The 23,152-nt window shown below is 40.7% G+C and overlaps 1 protein-coding gene across 17 annotated transcripts in view; it reads right to left on the bottom strand.

Annotated features, from left to right (window-relative positions):
- PKHD1 (PKHD1 ciliary IPT domain containing fibrocystin/polyductin) overlaps window positions 1-23,152 on the bottom strand; it is a 534,197-nt gene that overhangs the window by 295,915 nt on the left and 215,130 nt on the right. For all 17 annotated transcript variants that reach the window (XM_079935418.1, XM_079935415.1, XM_079935403.1 and 14 more), the window contains one exon: window positions 398-554. In XM_079935418.1, coding sequence (XP_079791544.1) covers window positions 398-554 — 157 coding nt within the window. The remainder of the gene's footprint in view (window positions 1-397; window positions 555-23,152) is intronic.

Genomic DNA, 23,152 nt, shown 5'->3' with positions numbered 1-23,152 from the left:
GGGTAAAAGCAGGAAGGCATTGCTTTCTTGGCAGAGAATTTCAAAGGCAGCAGCATTAACTGATTTCAGAGCCTTCTGCTATATCGTGAGTGCTGCCAGGGACAAGCATGAATACAAAGGACTTGAATAAAGAAGCATATTCTTGGAGAACACTGATCACCCTCTTGCATTTGAAAAATTAAAATAATCAAGCTCTGTGCTTTTAAGAGTCAAAAGAAAGGGCTTTCATTTTGAACCTTCTGACCACTTCTTCCTTTCATAGGGAAATCTCAATTTGGTCCGAGAATAAATTGTCAACCAAGGGCTGGAACTTATCCAAAAAGTTCCCCTTTCTTCTGCCCCTAAAATGATAAAATCATATATAATAATGCCACCCCCATCTCCAAACTCCGCAAACCTTTCACGTGCAGGAAGTTGAGGATGCTGGTGTTGGTGTCCAACAGGAGCAGCTGGCCTTTCTCTACCGTGACGTTGTCGCCCTCTTGTGGCAGTCGCTCGGGAAACCAGCTGTGAGCCCTGGACCACCTCCGGCAGAACTGAAAGGGAAAGTTGCCCTGGAAAACAGGTTTTGTTATTTTGTTTTATTTTGTTTTCAAGCAGGATAGTCTGGGTGATCCATCAGAACAGAAACTCCTTAAACTCAAATTAATTTAAATATAATTCTAAACATCTCCATAAAATTAGTCACCCTCGTACAACTAACTCAAAAAAGGGAAAATACGGAAGGGGCAAAGTCGTACTCAAAGTTCTTCTGTGTTCAGCCTCTGGAATTCTCCAGCAATATGCTGGTAATACTTTCTTACCTTTTTGCCCAAGAACAGGCCACCTTCTACCTAACAGATGGGGTCGATTCCATTTTTTATTTTTACAGACGTGTATTGAGTCTTGGACAAAAAGTCATAAATAGCCAGGAATAGAGAGAATTAACACATTCTGCTTGATGGGTGGCATTTTGCTTTACATAACTGGTACCACTTGTCACTGGCTCTACTGCCAAGTGTCCCTGTCTTATAGGAACATTCCTCTCTCCACGTGTTCAGATCCATCCTCCCACCCTGCCTCTTTTGATATTACTGATGCCTTTCCGTCTGTGTTTGGTGTATCCATGCTGGCAAAGTTTGTGCACAGGAAAAATGCCAGCTGACTTCAGATGACAACCCAAAACCTCTGAGGGAGGTGCCGGGAGTGGGACTGTGAGGCGCCTAGAGGAGGAAGCACCCTTGACCTCCCGCAGTCTCCCTCTCAGAGCTTTTGGCTTCCTGTTAATTTACAGTCACACTGAACTCACGTGGTTTTCAAACCAAGGATGTGAAAATCACAGAAAGCAGTACCTGGCTCATGCAAGAGGCAGAGAACAGGTTTAAATGTCCTGTGCAGCTATGGAACTGTAATTCTGATAAATGTAATGAAATCCTCTTGGACAAGGTGATTAGCTCAAGGTCATACAGATGACATGGGTATGCCTCTCTCCCAACAGTTCTTCTTCCCACACAGATTCCAACCTAATGCGAAGCCCCAGTTCCTATAAAACAACTGCCTAGAAAGTCCTCTTGTGAGATATTTGAGGCAGATGGGAGAAGATCGTGAAGAAGGGGAGGCATGTTTACAATACCAATAACTAAACCTCCACAGAGAACAATGCCCTGGAGTATTTCTGAGAGAGAAAATTCTGGACAAATGTGTTGCCAGAAGTCAGTAGATTTTCCAGGTGTACTGACCCCCAGCTCACTAGTCCTGAGTTATATACTGAACCCAATCACCAACAAGACTTGGGGATAAGGAAAAGCAGGATCTTTTCATTTTCTGCATCTACAAAGGAGAAATAACTCAGTGACTCATCCCAATTTAAGAGATGGAAAGGCATCAGGCACAGTGATAAGCAGTTCCAGCACCACAGGAAAAAAAGAACATGTGGTACCCAAGCATCATTGTGAGCTGTATGAACCGTGACCACAGGATGACCATCCAAACACTCAAAAAGTGGGAGAGAAGTTTACCTCTCCACCTATTTCACACTGAAGCTAAGCATGGGGAGGTAAAATTACAGAAGGGGCTCCTCATACGACTAGATATTCTACCTTCCTATAATCCTTTAATTCACTCCTGCAGAATCCACAAAGAAAAAGGGGGGCCAATAGGAGGAAACTGGAGTGGAATAAAGTGGTGAGAAGATGGAAAAGACCAAAAGATGGCGAAGACAACTCCAGAGAAGGTGAACCAGATTATCTGTAAGTCAGCCCTGAGTCACTAAGACATGTGAAAAAGCCTGGATTTCTAGAAGGTCAGAGGTGGAAAGAACTCCTATCCCTTTATTTTAAAGATGATGTTTCAGACAGGGTTTCTCAGCCTAGAGCTGTTTAAGGTGCAGATTCTCTCAATGCCACCAGGATGGAACCAAAAGCTCAGGAGGAGGGATCAGTTAGGAGACTGGAATTAACAAATACACACTACTATATATAAAACAAATAAACAACAAGGACCTACTATATAGCACAGGGAACTATATTCAGTATCTTGTAAAAACCTGTAATGGAAAAGAATCTGAAAAAGAATATATATATATATATATATATATATATATATATATCTCCAAATTACTTTGCTGTACACTTGAAACTAATACAACACAGTAAATCAACTATACTTCAATTTTTTTTAAAAAACTCTCAGTAGGTGGGACCAGGGATCTGTCATTTTAATCATCTCCTCAGTGGCACTTCTGCATCAAATTTTGAGGACCAATTCAAGGCAAGGGCTAGAGAAGAGGGAGATAGATCCAAAAAAGGAACTGGGAGGCTCCCTTCACACCAGGCCCTGAAGCTCAGGGAAGGCCAGCAAGGGTGTGTGGATGAGCCATGAGGAGGAGTGAAGAATTCAGCAGCTTCAGCAGCTTGACTTTTTCTGAGACGTGAGCCTCGTGTTCAGATCCAAGCCCAGCTACAGAACTACACAAAAAACCTGGGCTCATGACCCTCACAATGGAAAGATGTGGAACAACTAGACGATCAGGTAAAAGGAAGTCAGAGGAGGACCATTCCATGATGTCTTCCCGTAATTAACTTGAGAACCTTTCAAACCTCAAGGTTAGCACTGATACCTGTCATCTTAGCTCTGAGGGAACTTTAAAGACTTTCTCTCTGGCTCAGAAGCAGCTGTGTGTATCATTGGCTTCCTTCCCTGCGTTCTATCATCTTGGCCTGGCCAAAAAGCCTTTGAAAATTGCTATACTCAGGACCTTCAAGATGGCAGACGAGTAAGACATGGAGATCACCTTCCTTCCCACAAATACATCAAAAATACATCTACATGTGGAACAACTCCTACAGAACACCTATAGAATGCTGGCAGAAGACCTCAGACTTCCCAAAAGGCAAGAAACTCCCCATGCACCTGGGTACGGCAAAAGAAAAAACAGACACAAAGGAATATGGATGGGGGGGCTTCCCTGGTGGCACAGTGGTTGGGAGTCCTCCTGCCGATGCAGGGGACACGGGTTTGTGCCCCGGTGCAGGAAGATCCCACATGCCGCAGAGCAGCTAGGCCCGTGAGCCATGGCCACTGAGCCTGCATGTCCGGAGCCCGTGCACCATAGCGGGAGAGGCCACAACAGTGAGAGGCCCGCGTACCGCAAAAAAAAAAAAAAAAATGGATGGGACCTGCACCTCTGGGAGGGAGCTGTGAAGGAGGAAAGGTTTCCACATACTAGGGAGCCCCTTCACTGGTGGAAACGGGGTGGAGGTGGGGAGCTTCGGAGCCAAGGAGGAGAGCGCAGCAACAGGGGTGCAGAGAGCAGAGGCTTGTCTGCTCACCCTCTGGGGCAGGTGGGGGCTGGGAGCTGAGGCTCAAGCTTCAGAGGTCAGATCCCAGGGAGAGGACTGGGGTTGGCTGCATGAACACAGCCTGAAGGGGGCTAGTGCACCACAGGTAAATGAGAGGGATTCCAGGAAAAAGACTGGAACTGCCTAACAGGCAAGAGACCATTGTTTCTGGGTGCGCGAGGAGAGGAGATTCAGAGCGCCACCTAAATGGGCTCCAGAGATGGGCAGGAGCCATGGCTATCAGCGTGGACACCAGAGACGGGCATGAGACACTAAGGCTGCTGCTGCCGCCACCAAGAAGCCTGTGTGCGAGCACAGGTCACTATCCACACCTCCCCTCCCGGGAGCCTGTGCAGCCCGCCACTGCCAGGGTCCCGTGATCCAGGGACAACTTCCCCGGGAGAACACACGGTGCGCCTCAGGCTGTTGCAACATTACGCTGGCCTCTGCCACCACAGGCTCACCCCGTATTCCGTACCCCTCCCTGCCCCCGGCCTGAGTGAGGCAGAGCCCCCTAATCACCCACTCCTTTAACCCCCCCCGTCTGGGTGAAGAACAGATGCCAGAGGGTGATCTACACACAGAGGCGGGGCCAAATCCAAAGCTGAGCCCCGGGAGCTATGAGAACAAAGAAGAGAAAGGGAAATCTCTCCCAGCAGCCTCAGGAGCAGCGGATTAAAGCTCCACAATCAACTTGATGTACCCTGCATCTGTGGAATACATGAATAGACAATGAATCATCCCAAACTTGAGGCAGTGGACTTTGAGAGCAACTGTAGACGTGGGGTTTGCTGTATGCAACTGACTAGATTCCGATTTATATGTTTATCTTAGTTTAGTTTTTAGTGCTTGTTATCATTGGTGGATTTGTTTATTGGTTTGGTTGCTCTCTTTTTTTATTTTTATTTTTTATTACTTTTTTATTTTAACATATATTTTTTAATTTTTTATTTTAATAACTTTATTTCTTTTATTTTATTTTTCTTTCTTTCTTTTTTGTCTCCCTTTTCTTCTGAGCTGTGTGGCTAACAGGGTCTTGGTGCTCTAGTCAGGTGTCAGGCCTGGGACTCTGAGGAGGGAGAGCTGAGTTCAGGACATTGGTCCACCAGAGACCTCCCAGCCCAACGTAATATCAGTCAGCAAGAGCTCTCTCAGAGATCTCCAACTCAACACTAAGGCCCTGCTCAACTCAACAACCAGCAAGCTCCAGTGCTGGACACCCCATGCCAAACAACTACCAAGACAAGAACACAACGCTACCCATTAGCACAGAGGCTGCCTAAAATCATACTAAGTTCACAGACACCCCAAAACACACCACCAGAAGCAGTCCTTCCCACCAGAAAGACAAGATTCAGGCTCATCCACCAGAACACAGGGACCAGTCCCCTCTACCAGGACACCTACATAATCAACTGAACCAACCTTAGCCACTGAGGGCAGACACCAAAAACAATGGGAACTATGAACCTGCAGCCTGCGAAAAGGAGACCCCAAACACAGTAAGTTAAGCAAAATGAGAAGACAGAGAAATACACAGCAGATGAAGGAGCAAGGTAAAAACCCACCAGACCTAACATGAAGAGGAAATAGGCAGTCTACCTGAAAAAGAATTCAGAGCAATGATAGTAAAGATGATGCAAAATCTTGGAAATAGAATGGAAAAAATACAAGAAACATTTAACAGGGACCGAGAAGAACTGAAGAGCAAACAAACAATGATGAAAAACACAATAAATGAAATTAAAAATTCTCTAGAAGGAATCAATAGCAGAATAACTGAGGCAGAAGAACAGATAAGTGACCTGGAAGACAAAATAGTGGAAATAACTACCACAAAGCAGAATAAAGAAAAGGAATGAAAAGAATCGAGGACAGTCTCAGAGACCTCTGGGACAACATTAATTGCACCAACATTTGAATTATAGGGGTCCCAGAAGAAGAAGAGAAAAAGAAAGGGACTGAGAAAATATTTGAAGAGATTATAGTTGAAAACTTCCCTAATATGGGAAAGGAAATATTCAATCAAGTCCAGGAAGTGCAGAGAGTCCCATACAGGATAAATCCAGGGAGAAATATGCCAAAACACATACTAATCAAACTATCAAAAATTAAATACAAAGAAAAAATATTAAAATCAGCAAGGGAAAAACAACAAATAACACACAAGGGAATCCCCATAAGGTTAACAGCTGATCTTTCAGCAGAAACTGAAAGCCAGAAGAGAGTGGCAGGACATATTTACAGTGATGAAGGGAAAAACCTACAACCAAGATTACTCTACCCAGCAAGGATCTCATTCACATTCAACAGAGAAATTAAAACCTTTACAGACAAGCAAAAGCTAAGAGAATTCAGCACAACCAAACCAGCTTTACAACAACTGCTAAGGAATTTCTCTAGGCAGAGAAAACAAGAGAAGGAAAACACCCACAATAACAAACCCAAAACAATTAAGAAAATGGGAATAGGAAGATACATCTCAATAATTACCTTAAATGTAAATGGATTAAATGCTCCAACCAAAAGACATAGACTGGTTGAATGGATACAAAAACAAGACCCGTATAAATGCTGTCTACAAGACCCAGTTCAGAGCTAGGGACACATACAGACTGAAAGTGAGGGGATGGAAAAAGATATTCCATGCAAATGGAAACCAAAAGAAAGCTGGAGTAGCAATTCTCATATCAGACAAAATAGACTTTAAAATAAAGACTATTACAAGAGACAAAGAAGGACACTACATAATGATCAAGGGATCGATCTAAGAAGAAGATATAACAATTGTAAATATTTATGCACCCAAATAGGAGCACCTCAATACATAAGGCAAATACTAACAGCCATAAAAGGGGATATCAACAGTAACACATTCATAGTAGGGGACTTTAACACCCCACTTTCACCAATGGACCACCAAAATGAAAATAAATAAGGAAACACAAGCTTTAAATGATAAATTAAACAAGATGGACTTAATTGATATTTATAGGACAGTCCATCCAAAAACAACAGATACCCTTCCTTCTCAAGTGCTCATGGAACATTCTCCAGGATAGATCATACCTTGGGTCACAAATCAAGCCTTGGTAATTTAAGAAAATTGAAATCATATCAAGTATCTTTTCTGACTACAGTGCTATGAGACTAGATATCAATTACAGGAAAAAAACTGTAAAAAATACAAACCCATGGAGGCTAAACAATACACTACTAAATAACAAAGAGATCACTGAGGAAATCAAAGGGAAATCAAAAACTACCTAGAAATAAATGACAATGAAAACAAGATGGCCCAAAACCTATGGGATGCAGCAAAAGAAGTTCTAAGAGGGAAGTTTATAGCAATATAATCTTACCTCAAGAAACAAGAAAAATCCCAAGCAACCTAACCTTACACCTAAAGCAATTAGAGAAAGAAGAACAAAAAATACCCAAAGTCAGCAGAAGGAAAGAAATCATAAGGATCAGATCAGAAATAAATGAAAAAGAAATGAAGGAAATGATAGCAAAGATCAATAAAACTAAAAGTTGCTTCTTTGAGAACATAAACAAAATTCATAAACCATTAGCCAGACTCATCAAGAAAAAAAGAGAGAAGACTCAAATCAGCAGAATCAGAAATGAAAAAGGAGAAGTAACAACTGACACTGCAGAAATACAAAGGATCATGAGAGATTACTAAAAGCAACTCTATGCCAATAAAATGGACAACCTGGAAGAAATGGACAAATTCTTAGAAAAGCACAACCTTCTGAGACTGAACCAGGAAGAAATAGAAAATATAAGCAGACCAATCACAAGCACTAAAATTGAAACTGTGATTAAAAATCTTCCAACAAACAAAAGCCCAGGACTACATGGCTTCACAGGTGAATTCTATCAAACATTTAGAGAAAACCTAACACCCATCCTTCTCAAAACCTTCCAAAATGTAGCACAGCAAGGAACACTCCCAAACTCATTCTACAAGGCCACCATCACCCTGATACCAAAACCAGACAAAGATGTCACACACAAAAGAGAAAACGACAGGCCAGTATCACTGATGAACATAGATGTAAAAATCCTCAACAAAATACTAACAAACAAAATCCAGCAGAACATTCAAAGGATCATACACCATGATCAAGTGGGGTTTATCCCAGGAATGCAAGGATTCTTCAATATATGCAAATCAATCAATGTGATACACCATATTAACAAATTGAAGGAGAAATATCATATGATAATCTCAATAGATGCAGAAAAAGCTTTCAACAAAATTCAACACCCAATTGTGTTAAAAAAAAACTCTCCGGGCTTCCCTGGTGGCGCAGTGGTTGAGAATCTGCCTGCTAATGCAGAGGACACGGGTTCGAGCCCTGGTTTGGGAGGATCCCACATGCCACGGAGCAACTGGGTCCGTGAGCCACAACTACTGAGCCTGCGTGTCTGGAGCCTGTGCTCCGCAAGAGAGTCCGCGATAGTGAGAGGCCCGCACACCGCGATGAAGAGTGGCCCCTGCAAGCCACAACTAGAGATAGCCCTTGCACAGAAATGAAGACCCAACACAGCAAAAATAAATAAATAAATAAATAAATAATAAACTCCTACCCCCAACATCTTCTTTAAAAAAAAAAAAAAAAAACTCTCCAGAAAGTAGGCATGGGGGAACTGACCTCAACATAATAAAGGCCATGTATGACAAAAACACACTAACATCATTCTCAATGGGGAAAAACTGAAACCATTTCCACTAAAATCAGAACAAGACAAGGTTTCCCACTCTCATCACTATTATTCAACATAGTTTTGGAAGTTTTAGCCACAGCAATCAGAGAAGAAAAAGAAATAGAAGGTATCCAAATCTGAAAAGAAGAAGTAAAGCTGTCACTGTTTGCAGATGACATGATACTATACATAAAGAATCCTAAAGATCCCACCAGAAAACTGCTAGAGCTAATCAATGAATTTCGTAAAGTAGCAGGATACAACATTAATGCACAGAAATCTCTTGCATTCCCATATACTTATGATGAAAAATCTGAAAGAGAAATTAAGAAAACCCTCCCATTAACCACTGCAACAAAAAGAATAAAATACCTAGGAATAAACCTACCTAAGGAGACAAAAGACCTGTATGCAGAAAACTATAAGACACTGATGAAAGAAATTAAAATGACACAAACAGATGAAGAGATATACCATGTTCTTGGATCAGAAGAATCAACGTTGTGAAAATGACTATACTACCCAAAGCAATCTACAGATCCAATGCAATCCCTATCAAACTACCAATGGCATTTTTCACAGAACTAGAACAAAAAATTTCACAATTTGTATGGAAACACAAAAGACCCCAAACAGCCAAAGCAATATTCAGAAAGAAAAACGGACCTGGAGGAATCAGGCTCCCTGACTTCAGACCATACTACAAACCTACAGTAATCAAGATAGTATGGTACTGGCAGAAAAACAGAAATATAGATCAATGGAACAGGATAGAAAGCCCAGAGATAAACCCACACACATATGGTCACCTTATCTTTGATAAAGGAGGCAAGAATATACAAGGGAGAAAAGACAGCCTCTTCAATAAATGGTGCTGGGAAAACTGGACAGCAACATGTAAAAGAAAGAAATTAAAACACTCCCTAACACCATACACAAAAATAAACTCAAAATGGATTAAACACCTAAATGTAAGGCCAGACAGTATCAAACTCTTAGAGGAAAACATAGGCAGAACACTCTACGACATAAATCACAGCAAGATCCTTTTTCACCCACCTCCTAGAGAAATGGAAATAAAAACAAAAATAAACAAATGGGACCTAATGAAACTTCAAAGCTTTTGCACAGCAAAGGAAACCATAAACAAGACGAAAAGACAACCCTCAGAATGGGAGAAAATATTTGCAAACGAAGCAACTGACAAAGGATTAATCTCCAAAATATACAAGCAGCTCATGCAGCTCAATATCAAAAAAACAAACAACCCAATCCAAAAATGGGTAGAAGACCTAAATAGACATTTCTCCAAAGAAGATAAACAGATTGCCAATGAACACATGAAAGGATGCTCAACATCACTAATCATTAGAGAAATGCAAATCAAAACTACAATGAGGTATCACCTCACACTAGTCAGAATGGCCATCATCAAAAAATCTACAAACAAGAAATGCTGGAGAGGGTGTGTAGAAAAGGGAACCCTCTTGCACTGTTGGTGCAGCAGTTGGTGGGAATGTAAATTAATACAGCCACTACAGAGAACAGTATGGAGGTTCCTTAAAAAACTACAAATAGAACTACCATATGACCCAGCAATCCCACTACTGGGCATTAACACTGAAAAAAACATAATTCAAAAAGAGTTATGTACCGCAATGTTCACTGAAGCACTATTTACAATAGCCAGGACACGGAAGCAACTTAAGTGTCCACTGACAGATGAATGGATAAAGAAGATGGGGCACATATATACAATGGAATATTACTCAGGAATGAAATTGGAGTTATTTGTAGTCAGGTGGATGGACCGAGAGTCTGTCATACAGAGTGAAGTAAGTCAGAAAGAGAAAAACAAATACCATATGCTAACACATATATATGGAATCTAAAAAAAAAAAAAATGGCTCTGAAGAACCTAGTGGCAGGACAGGAATAAAGACGCAGACATAGAGAATGGACTTGAGGACATGGGTAGGGGGAAGGGTAAGCTTAGACGAAGTGAGAGAGTAGCATGGATATATATACACTACCAAATGTAAAATAGATAGCTAGTGGGAAGCAGCAGCATAGCACAGGGAGATTAGCTCATTGCTTTTTGACCACCTAGAGTGGTGGGATAGGGAGGGTGGGAGGGAGACGCAAGAGGGAGGGTAATGGGGGATATATGTATACATAAAGCTGATTCACTTTGTTATACAGCATCAACTAACACACCAATGTAAAGCAGTTATACTCCAATAAAGATGTAAAAAAAAGAACTATACTTAGCCCCAACCCAGCAGGTGGGAAGGTCAAATATTGTTATATCCTCTTTACAGCTGAGGAAACAGTGTCCTCTTTACAGCTGAGGAAACAAAGGCTCAAAGAGTTTAAAGGTTGTGCTAAAGGCCGTGGAGGTGAAGACAGCCTGGGCCCAGCCAAGCAAGTTCCTACCTCGGGTCTTCCCGCTCACATGGCCTCTCTTGGGATGCTCTCAGCCAAAATATCTGCAAGGCACACTCCCTTACTTCATTCAGGTCTCTGCTCAAACAACACTTCCTTCTATGTCTCCTTATTAAAATGCTATGTCCCATCACTCCTTCACCCTAATACTGCTTCATCCTTGTATTAGACCATATCATTCCTTGTGTATTTATCATCCATTGAACTTATTACTCAAATGAAAAACAGGGACTTTGTTTTGGTCATTGCTATATCCCCAACCCCCTAAAAAGTGTCTGACACATAGTTAAGTGGAAAATAAAAATTGATGAAATGATTTAAGTGAATCATCCACCTGCAAATTCCACACGCATTTATAGATATCGCACATACACATAAGCATACATGCCTTCTTTATACAATAGGTGAGCAAATAAGTGATAAGGTCTAAAATTACTTAAAAATGTTATGTTTCCTAGGTCTCTTGATCCATTGAGTTTGGCCCACATCCTTTCCCACTCCTTTCTGTGTTTTCAAACTCTATGTAAACTTAAAACCAAACAAGGGCAAATGTATCAAAATTAAAACCAGAGACTCAGATTCAATCTCCCTATGAAATCTTCCACTGATTTTTTCTTTCACCTTAAGTCTCTTTATTGAATGTGGTACTTTTCAAATGGTTATCAATGGTAAGCATTAAATTTCAAAAGATCTAAGCTTCCCTCTGCCCAAAGCTTTTCCTTATCATAATAAAGGTATCTTGAAATTATATTAAATGTATCAGTGATTCATGCCTATTACAAAACAGTGACTAAATACTAAAAGTAAAAAATTCCTAAACTTTTAGCAAAATTTTTTCCTAAAAAATTAATGCATCCTCAACTGTCCAACAGCACCTAGGGAAGGAGAAGAGTCAAATATCTCCATGATTTCAAGTTATCAGGGAATTCATGGTTACATGTGTGCCACCATAAGAATTGTAGCTCTACATTTTCATAGTTGACACAATGGTAGTATAATGCTATTCCACAGGCCTCCCAGAGCAATAACCCCATGAGACAGAGGAGGTGGCCCACTTTCCAACATCTTTATCCTTCAGTTCCTTCAATTTGATCCAATCAAGCAAACAAGAATGCTGACAGCATCACTAAAAAGACTTCTTGTCCATATATTCGAAAGCCTCTCAACTGATACCAATGTAATGTTTTGGTGCAAGCCATGCTCTGCATCACCAACTCAGCTCCCAGGTCAATGCAAGTTTCACTTTCACCAAATAACAGGTCTTTCCACCACAGTCCCCAAGGTGTTCAGCCTTTAGCTCTAGTTTTCTTCTTCCAGATAAACAAATCACTCATTCCCATTCTGCAGATGAAGAAAATCATCTCCCTATGGGCATATGGGGCTGGAGTAAAAATAGACTTGGGAACTATCCAGAACACGCCCTCATTTTTACCTTAGAACATACAGCCCCAAATAAACCAAAACAGAAACCAAAAAACAAAACAAAACACAAGCAAAAACTTTTCTGGCTCAGCGAGAAGCTTATGCAATTTGTTTTCTTCTTACAGCTTGTCAGCACTTCTCTGAACTTCAGGAATGTGCAGTGTCTGCAAATCTTACATGTCACCTTAAATGTACTTGCAGTACCACCAGAGTTATCTTGAAAGAAAGCACTGATCAGCAAGGTGGAACACCAGGCAAAGCAAAGACCTATTTGCAAGCATCTGCGTTAAGCCAGGGCTGTGGAGAAGGTAGAGTGTGGGGGTCTTTCTAGTCACAGTGCCTCCTAGATGACAAAGATAAGGAGGAACTATTTTGACACCTCCCCAGAATGCCTGCTTCAGCAAACAAGCCCTGGAAATAGGAAAAGCCGGGCTCCTGTCACCAACGCTCTCTCCACCCTTTACACTGCTCTGTTTTCTCCAAAGAACTTATCATCACCAAAACATTGTGTATTGTTTATAGTCAGTCAAGTCCCAGTGGAATGTAAGCTTCATGAGAGTTTCTTGGTTTTCTGCTGTATCCCAGTACCTACAACAATGCCTGGCCACATGGTCGGTACCCCCAAAAATGTGTTTGAATGAATAGTCAACACTTATGTGGGCTCATAATCACTATGCCATAATTCAAAGTATTGTTTTAATAACTAAAATAATTTGATATGACACTGCAATTTTTTTTACTTTTTTCAGTGCTCTTTTACATAGAAATGTTTTTAATTCTTATGAAACCAAATGTATTGATCTTTTTTTTGTAACATCCTCCATTCTTTTACACATAAGACTCCCTTCTTTCATTCTGACACAAATAGCACTTATATGTTCTTCTTGATTTGTAGGGTTTTATATTCGCATGTTAATGCTCAACTAATTTAGAATTTACGTTGGTGGGAAGTTTTCCATTTTTCCTTATTTTTTATCTTTGCTTTGTTCCCCCCCACCCCAAATATAATGAAATGTCTTCATACCATTTATTAAACAATAGAGTCTTGGCTATTTTCATAATTGTATTATAATGTTGGGTGATATTTAGCATGTTGGCCAGTTAAAATCCTAAACCTTTCCTGTATGAGCTAGTGCAAAGGTATTTCTTTTAGATACATGTAACTTCATCCTTGTTCTTAAGGTGCTCATGTTATCCCTGAAAAAAAGACAAATAGCCAGGTAATTAATATAAAGTGTGATTAATTCAATAATTAAAGGCATAAGCAAGGTACTATGTGAGTTCAGAAAATTAGATGGCTAACTCTGGTAGAGACCACCTTACAGATGAAAGCCTGTGCATTAATTACTTTTCTTTTTTTCAATCTGGACACTACACATGAATCAACACAGGCTGAGATTATTGCAGCTGATTATGAAACCCAAAAATGCTCATTGTAGGAAAAGTCAACCATCTACAAATCCAGGATTACGAATAGAGCCCCTGACCTCTAATCCAATAACTCCTTAGGGAACAAAAAGGAAATTAAATTAGTTTGGCATAATTTGTTCTTACCGGGCTCATGCTGGCTCTAAGTGATCACTTTCTTTTCTCGGTGACTACAAACCCTTCACGATGATGAGATAACATGAGAAAGTCCCCCTCTGTTGCCCGGCACATTGACTACTCAAGGAAATGTCAGTAACGCCTCCTGCCAGCCACACGGGCCCAATTCACATTTATGCTTTGTCCCTGTTAGAAAACCAGGCAGTTCACTAGCTTCTCTCTCCCTTCTGTGCACATCCTATACGCCATGATTTCTCTAAGAATATTGATGTTAGCTCAGTGCTTTATCCATGTAAGTTATTTTAGCACTCCTGAGCTTCAGGAACTAGTACAGTCTGCAAACAGAACAAATTTACAGAAACTTTCCTCATGTTCTCTTCCATTCAAAGCTTCAAATCTCCTCGGATAATGTCTCTTCTGAATTATAAGCCTGAAGATCATTCCACGACCCAGCGCCTCCAATGTCCCAGGCACAGTGCTAGACATTTGACTTCTGGTATCACTAATCCTCACAAGTGAAAAACTTATGCATTACCCTCTCTACTTTAAATTTTTTTAATGTGAAATTTTAAAATTTACTCATAATGACTAACATTTTTGAGTGCACTTAACAGTATAATACATATATACATTGTACTTATGTAATACATATGTACATACATATATACATTATCTGTATATGCATAACTGAATCACTTTGCTGTACAGCATAAATTAACACCACATTGTAAATCAACTATACCTCAATAAAATTTTCAAAAAACAGGTATTTTCTTAGTCATCACAGGCACTTTTCAGCCTCCTTGCCTGGAACTATGGAGCAGCTGGATCTCTGGATTCAACAAATATTTATTGAGCACAAAATAAAACAAATCCCTGATCTCAGGGAGCTTATACCTTAGGGAGATAAAGTTAAATAAATAAAACAAATAATGTGTTCTGAAAAGAAAAAGCAGGGGGAAGTGCAGCAGAAGTGTCAGAGTGGGAAGGGCTATTTCATATGGAGTGATCAGGGACCAGCCCCTCCGATAAAGGATCGGAGCAGAGGTGGATGGAGTGTGAGCCAGAGGTACTCTGAGAAATGAGATGTGTGAAATGCTGCAGGCTCAGCAAGGAGCCCAGAGAGGGCAGCCGGGCACAGAGGCAGGAAGGCTGCACAGCTCTTCAGTCTTCCTGTTGAAGCAGCAGGACATTCATTGACGTTTCTCACTGCCTGAAGACTTCAAGTTCTCCACATGTCATAGAGAAAAGGATCAAGTAAAATATTCAGTAGTCTATAACAGGGTCAGCAAACTACAGCCGAAATCTGACCCACCCATTGTATTGATAAATAAAGTTTTATTGGAACATCGGTTCAATCATTCACTTACATATTGCTGAATGCTGCTTTCCATTTGTGACAGGGACTCTATGGCCCACCAAAGCTAAAATATCCTACCTGGCTCTTTACAGGAAAAATTTGCTTACTCCTGGTATATTATAATTTATACAATCAGTATAAGAGTAAGAATTGATATTGTCCAAGTACCTATAATATGCTTAGTACACTACATCTACATTCCATCAATACTGAAATATATTCAAAATAGAACTTTCTACGATTAAAAATAAATAATTATAATACAACTACCTAAGAGTCTGCAGACTGGCAAGCAAAAGGTTATATATTGAAATACTGAAAACTGGTTCAATTCTCCTCATTTTCCAGTGAGCAATAAGCCAGGTCTCTGAAGGCTACACAAAGGCAGGTGGAAGTGATGGTGCGTGTGTGTGTGTGTGTGTGTGTGTGTGTGTGTGTGTCACCCAGGCGTGCACACATACACATATACAGTCAAATCGGAAAACTGACATATACACGCTAGCCTTTTCTGCAGAGCTGACACACTGCCATTTAACCAGCAAGCACAGAGCACGTTTTTCTGTTCCCAGTCACTAGTAAGAGACAAGGTTAACATTTTAAGTGATGGACTACAGCGTGTTATTTCCCCATGCAATGGACCCGTGACTGCACCGCCTTAGAAAACACTTAATTTCAGTGATTGAATACATGGGAGCTCACTTTCCCTGCTACGAACCTTTGACAGCTCCTCAGTTTCATGTACCAGGGGAACCTTTTTTTTTTCCTCCTTTTCTTTTTCCCTCCCCTTTATACCTGAAGGGAAGCAAAATGAATACGTGGTGGCAGAGAGAAAAAGAGGAAGCCTAGAGAATGAAAACTGGTTTGTAAGCATCAGTGTACTTTACAAAAGCCGTATTCACTGCCATCTGCTCTAATTACTTTTAATGTTTGGGCTACCATCTTCATACAGTAGAAATAATGATCTCCTCAAGGGCAAAAAAAAAATTTTTTTTACAGAAACAAACAAAAGTTGATTGCATTTAGCTCCCAGGCTAAAGAAGCATCAAGCTACTTTGCAGTGAACAATCAATTAGGAAAGTGGATAGGTCTCCAATGAACACAAACAAATTGGGTCTTCTTCATGGTTCCATCCCCCTTCCTCCTTTTCCCACGTCTTTGGAGGAATCATTCCCACAGCTCACAGAGGGCAAGGAGATGCCCAGCCACATTTCTAGGTCTGAGGTTACACCACACCAATTCCTTACATTTGGATCAGAACCAAAGCCAAGTCTTCTCCCCATCTTTGTGCTGGCATTAGACATGTCCAGTTTCAAGAAACACTGAATATAGAGATAGGTATTCTACCAAGAGTACAAATCCTCTCTCCTGGGGTAAGTTCCTCAGAGACCACCACAGACCTGAACCCCTCATTGGAAGCTAGAACTAAAACAGCCTCATTAAAGCCTTCAGGAATGGAAATGATCCAGAATGGGTCCCTTCCTTGGCACTCCAGGAGAACTCAGGACTCAGCAAAACATATGGAGTTCAGAAAAACATGGAACAGATGACTGCAATGCCAGCAGAACGCTGACTTTCACAAAGACTACCTAGGGATCTTCTCAAATCCCCAAATTCAAGCATACTACCTGTATTAAGAATTCTGAGATGCCCCCCAGGATTCCTGCCCCCTGGTGTACATGCCCTGGATACTCCCCTCCCCTGTAGTACAAACAGAGCTACTGAATATGATGGGATCTCACTCCCATAATTAGGTTACATCACGTGGCTATGGTGAAGGAATTTTCCAGCTATAATTAAGTTCAGAAATCAGTTGACTTCGGGTTAATCAAAAGGGGGATAGACATCTCTTATTTAGGTGAGCTCTTAAAAGAAAGATTCTTCCACTGACCTTGAAGGAGCAAACTGCCATGTTATGGAGAGGACTCAAGAGCAGCCTCTAGGACCCAAAATGGTCCCTGGCCAACAGCCAACAAGAAAATGAGGTCTTCATCCTACAGCTGACAGAAATTGACTTCGGCCAACAACTTGAATGAGACTGGAGGAAGACCCTGAGCTCCGATGAGGATGTAGCGAGGCTGACACCTAAACTTCAGCCTTCTAAGATGTTGAACAGAGACCCCAGCTACTCTGTGCCCAGACATCTCCTGCAGAACCTTGGAGATAATAAATGGGCATTGTCTTAAGTTGCTAGGATGGTGGTGCCGGACAGAAGGCCAGATGGTTCTCCCACTGCATAAGTGACTCCCAGCACACAGGAGAGGCAATACAGAATTTTTTTCATTTATGATGCCAAGAAGTTTAAATTAAACCTGATAGAGAACTCATTTGCTCAGGAAGAGTTAAGACTGCTAAAGAAAAACAGCAAATACCATACAACTGCTATGTCTTCACAACCTTTCTCTGTTTAGGCTGAAGAAATGCAAAACCTTCCTGACCCTGAACACAACCATGATGTGTGTCCTTTGGAAGATACTAAGAATTTTTGAAAGCCCAGATTCCAGCTTGACTTCTGAGAATAGTATTTGAATATAATTGGTATTAATAGCACTACTCTTTCGCTTGCATTCCTTCCAAGGAGAGATGTGAATCTGGCTTTTTTATTCCCTCACTTAAAAAAAAAAAAAAAAAAGCTATGCTCTGCAGGGGAAAACCAACCTCAGAAACCAGAGAAATCCAGCCTGTACCTGTATCTGGTATCTTCATTGGCCTTGACTAAATAAATTTTCTCTCATTCTTTAAGGGGAGAGATTAAGGTACTTTTTAGGAAGAACAAAGGAAATGTTAATTTAGGTTTTTAGATCCCCTGATATCAAAGTAGTGTCATGTTTTATCATTAAACATTCATGCATGTATTACGTGGTATTGTCTGATGATGCAAAAGATGATTTGTTTTAAGGCTAATACCACAAAATTATCAGTCCTACTTGGGAATGAGGAAGCCCAGAAAGGTTAAATGATGGGTTTCGGAGCTGGGACGCAATCTCAAGAATCTAGAATTTGGGGAAATTGCCTGTCCACTGCAGTGCAGATGCCTTTCTTGTATACACAGGTTGTGTTTATTAAATCATCACCATCCCCTCTGTGAACCTTCACTGGACATTTTCTATGGGCCAGGTGTTACAGGACCCTGCCCGGGACCCACAAATGCATAACTGAATTTGTAAGCTCTTAGAGCCCAGTTTCAAGTGCATTGTTCCCTTTCCTCTAAACGCATCTGCCACACACTGTCCCTTTTCGGCCAAACCCTGTTTATTGGCTCCAGATGCAATGAATCATCTACTGACTTGAGCGACATTAGAGGTAAACACCAAGGTTAAAATGTAGAGATAATTGAATAATACCAACTACCAGTAACAGCAGTCCAGGCAAAGGAGGAAATAGACCCGGAGATCTCAGATAGGGCAGTCTGATGGAAAACCTCCACTCTCAGGATCAAAACCACATGCTATTTTAACATGATGGAAAAAAAATCTCTGTTTTATTTTTCCAAATTTTCATATGCCAGTTATCAGTATGGGTAGGTGTGGCAAGCAGGCAGTGACATAATTTAAATGTCCCCATGACTGAAAATAAAACATCTAAAAATCAACTGAACTGCCATCTATTTAAGTATCTCAAAGCAGTGTGCTTTAAACTGTTTTTTAAATATATATGTGTAAGTTATTGCTTTGACTACTGATAAATAAAATTAATGAAATATATGCATTTCTTCCAACAAACTCTTCTTCAGAGAAAACCCCATAAAGCAAAAATTTTCCAAAGCCTTTCCAAAAATTCATAAAGCTCACTATACTTTCCAGATAGCAAAATGTACTTTAATCATTTGCTTTACAGTCACCTGGCATTCACTGTATACTATATACACTGTATACTATGCACATCATGTATAAACATGGGTATAACATATACCCATGTTTATACAAACACTTGAAAAACTTTCCTTATTGTGTCTTTAAAGGCAGAAAACTCAGAACCCTTAATGAATACTAAACAATCCACAGGCATAGTTATCACCCAAGAAGCTTGGAAGTTTAAAAGCCACAAAGACCCCCATGAAATGAGCCTTAAAGCAGCAGTACTCACTCTCTAGGGATCCAAGTCTAGACTAATTCAATAAGCAACATGGGAGAGCGATCAGAGGCCACAACATCTGACATAACACATGCAAAATGCCTTGCCATGGAATTCTCCCAACTTTGGGAAATTACCCTCTTGTTGAAAATCAGGAACTCAACTTGCTGAGGGTTAATTATTCACATAGCTCTGTTTTGCCTTAAGGAAATAGGAGCTTCTTCGTTCCCCATTTTCCCAATGGGAAGAAATATAGCTCCCAATAAGCCCCTCTATTACTTAGGGTTAATGAAAGCTTAGATATTTATTCTAACATCTCATTTCAAAAAGGTGAAATTAAGGGACTGCTACAAGACTACTTACTCAATGAATTGAGCAGGGGTAGAGTCAGGACAAAAGCCAGACGAAGTGATTTGTTCTTTCCACCAAAAGACGTGGCCTTTATTTTTAAGTTAACATAAGTGTAAGGAGCTCTTCTAAAATTTTCTTGATGGACCCGTCAACATGCATTCTGGCAGCTATGAGCCACATGAATGGATCCCATGGAAAAGCTGGTAAGCACATGGCACAGCTTCCCATTAGTCCCCATTTCCTACTTCTGGACAGCTCCTCCAGATGAAGTCTCCTTTGCCCAGGATCTATCCAAAGGCGTTTTTGTTGTTTTAGAAAGTTGAGGAAAAAAATCACTTCACCTCCTAATCAATCACATGAAGCAGAAAGAAATAACCTTTCCTTGTTACTCCCTCCTCTTTCCCATTATACTCAACTAAGTGGGGTGGGAAAGGTAGCTTTTAATCTGCAAGTCTTTACGTTTTTCATATGGGGCAGCCCAAAGCAAACCTAAACCATTGTTAGTTTAAAACATTTTTTAAACCTTCTGAACATACTGGGAACATTCATAGACAATGTAATGGACATAGATAATTGACACCTTGCCTAAATCCCCAAGAAACTGAGAAGATAAGAAGGTACCCAAAGGATATTTTGAGAATAGGAGGCAAAAGCAGAAAATAAATGAAGTTTAATTACTTTCTGCAAACTAAGCTAGAGATCTGGATTTTTAAAGATAGAACTTAAGCCAACATGATTTATATAAAAAACACTTATTTGTTTTTATGTAGGGGAAATCTTCATGACATTTGGGTTTGGCAATGATTTCTTCACTATGATATCAAAAGCACAACAACAACAAAAAAATAGATAAATTGGACTTGATCAAATTTAAAACCTTTGTGTATCAAAGGATGCTATCAACGGAGGGAAAACGCAACCTGTGTAATAGAAGAAAGTATTTTCAAATCATATATCTGATAAAGGATTAATATCCAGACTATATAAAGAAATTCTGAATTGCAACAACAACCAAAAAAACTCTATTAAAAATGGTCAATGGACCTGAATAAACATTTCTCCAAAGATCTATATAAATAGCTAATAAACATAGGAAAAGATGTTCAACATCACTAATCATTAGGAAAATGCAAATCAAAACCATGAGCTGTCACTTGACAGCCATTAGGATGGCTATTAGTTTAAAAAAAACACAAACAAAATAACAAGTATTGATGAGAATGTGGAGAATTAGAACCCTTGTGCCTTGCTGGTAGGAATGTCAAATGGTGCAGCCACTTTGGAAATGGTATGGCAGTTCCTCACAACATTAAACATTGGCGTACCATATAATTCTGACCATTCCAATATTGGGTTTATACCCAAAAGAACTGAAAGCAGGGACTCGAACAGATATTTGTATATCCATGTTCATAGCAGCATTATTTACAGGCCAAAAGTTGGAAGTAGCCCAAGCGTTCATCACAGATGAATGGACAAAGTATGGTATATCCATGCAATGGAAGATTATTCAACCTTAAAAAGGAAGGAAATTCTGACACATTACACCATGGATGAACCCTGAAGACATTATGCTAAGAGAAATAAGCCAGCTAAAAAAGGATAAATATTGTATGCTTCCACTTAGATGAAGTACCTATGTTGCCAAATTCACAGAGACAGAAAGTGGAATAGTGGTTGCCAGGGTCTAGGGGCAGGGAGAATGGGGAGTTAGTGCTTAATGGTTATGGAGTTTCAGTTTGGGAAGATGAAAATGTTCCAGAGATAGACAGCGGTGATGGCTACACAACAATGCCACTGAACTGCACAATTAAATATACTTAAAATGGTGAATTTTACATTATGCATATTTTACCACAATTTAAAAACTGGGGAGAAAAAGATATTTCTTCACTTCTAATAAGGAATTTTAGAGCCTCCTGTCTTCTCTTTTTCAGATGAGGATGCTGGATCTCAGAGAGGCTAAATGACTTTTTCAAGGTTCTAAAACCTGACGGAGGAATGTAAAACCAAAAATGAAGACAAGGCTCGGCATATAAGCTTGCCTTGCTGCTCTGTGGAGAGTGGGTTTGTCCCCTTGTTTTTGTGAGTGCATGTGCATGAGTGTGTACAGAAGCCCTCTGTGCTCTAGTCCCTGGTCACCTCTCCACTCCACTCGATAGCATACAGAAATCACCTGCAGCTCCCCAGACACACTCTGGTATTTCCCATCTCCAGCCTCCAGTCCCAGAGGTGACCTCTATTACCTGTGCCCAGAAGACCTTTCTACCCTATTCCACTGGGGAAACCCTTGCTCAGTCTTCAAAAGCCAGATCATCTCCCTTTCTCTGTGAAGCTTTAGCTAGTGTCCCCTCACCCTGAAACAGAGCTGTCTCTTTTTTCTGCTTGCACTGGGCTTTGGACTTATTGCTATAGTATTTATCTTCATAGTGTTTGGTATCTTGTGGTATTTTCTATCTCCACGCCCACCTCATCTAAGTCAAAGGAGACAAGATTCAAGGGAACCAATGGGAGAGCTTAACGGAAAAGGCACCAGCATTTGCTTCAGACCTGGAAAGTCTAAACAAGAGACTGTGGCTGGAGCTGCCCCGGCCCAGCAGCAGAGGGAAAAGATGGAGCTGGTCTGGGAGCAAGCTGCCTGTCACTACAGGAGGAACAAAGGTGACTGTAGATCCCACTGAAGGGAACGGATTGGGGGTGATAAAAAGGATTTTTCCCAAGAGGCAGCCTGAACTATTGGGGAGAGCGAAGTTCCCCACCCCTAAAACACTCAATGGGCCAGAAATGGGCCAGAATGGGTCAGAAAGAATTGTAGGCCAAGGACCTTAGTTGGAGGATTTCTGGTGAACCCACGAAAAAGCCCACGAGGAAGCTAAAAATGGTACCTCTGCCACCAGCAGTGCATTTGTTACCTTGTTGCTGTACCTGCCACATCTGATGTATAATTTTACCCCAATCCTCCCTCCCCCAGGCCAACTCCTACAAGAAGTGGGGAAGGGGATGGAGGGAAGAGAGAAATAACCACTCCCCCACCACAAGCTTCAAGCCATCTGGGGATGGGGAAGTCAATTTTTAAACTGATAAAATTTGTGGCTTTGAAATTACATTGAACTGAATTGGAGTTAGATGATTATTAGAGCCTATCAAGACTACTGCATTCAAAAGCAGGTCATAAGATAAGGATGAGGTTACAGGGGACCCTGGTCTGGGCGTTTCAAAGCCAAGAAGCTTGAGAGTAAGGATGCACCTGGGAGTGTGGGAAACTAGAAACAGCCAATGGCATTATCCTTTAAAACAACACAGTTATCAAGGGAAGGAGAGAACTCAACCCCTTTGTAAAAGGAGCCATAGCTTCAAAGGAAGATTAGGGAAAGGCTGAAGTTCTCTGGTTAAGATTAAACAGTTTCTATACTGAGGAAAATGA

The sequence above is a fragment of the Stenella coeruleoalba genome (assembly GCF_951394435.1).
Source record: "Stenella coeruleoalba genome assembly, chromosome: 10".
In the NCBI taxonomy this organism is placed as follows: Eukaryota; Metazoa; Chordata; class Mammalia; order Artiodactyla; family Delphinidae; genus Stenella; species Stenella coeruleoalba.
The sequence above is the reverse complement of the archived record's forward strand: the minus strand, read 5'-3'. Positions and strand labels throughout refer to the sequence as shown.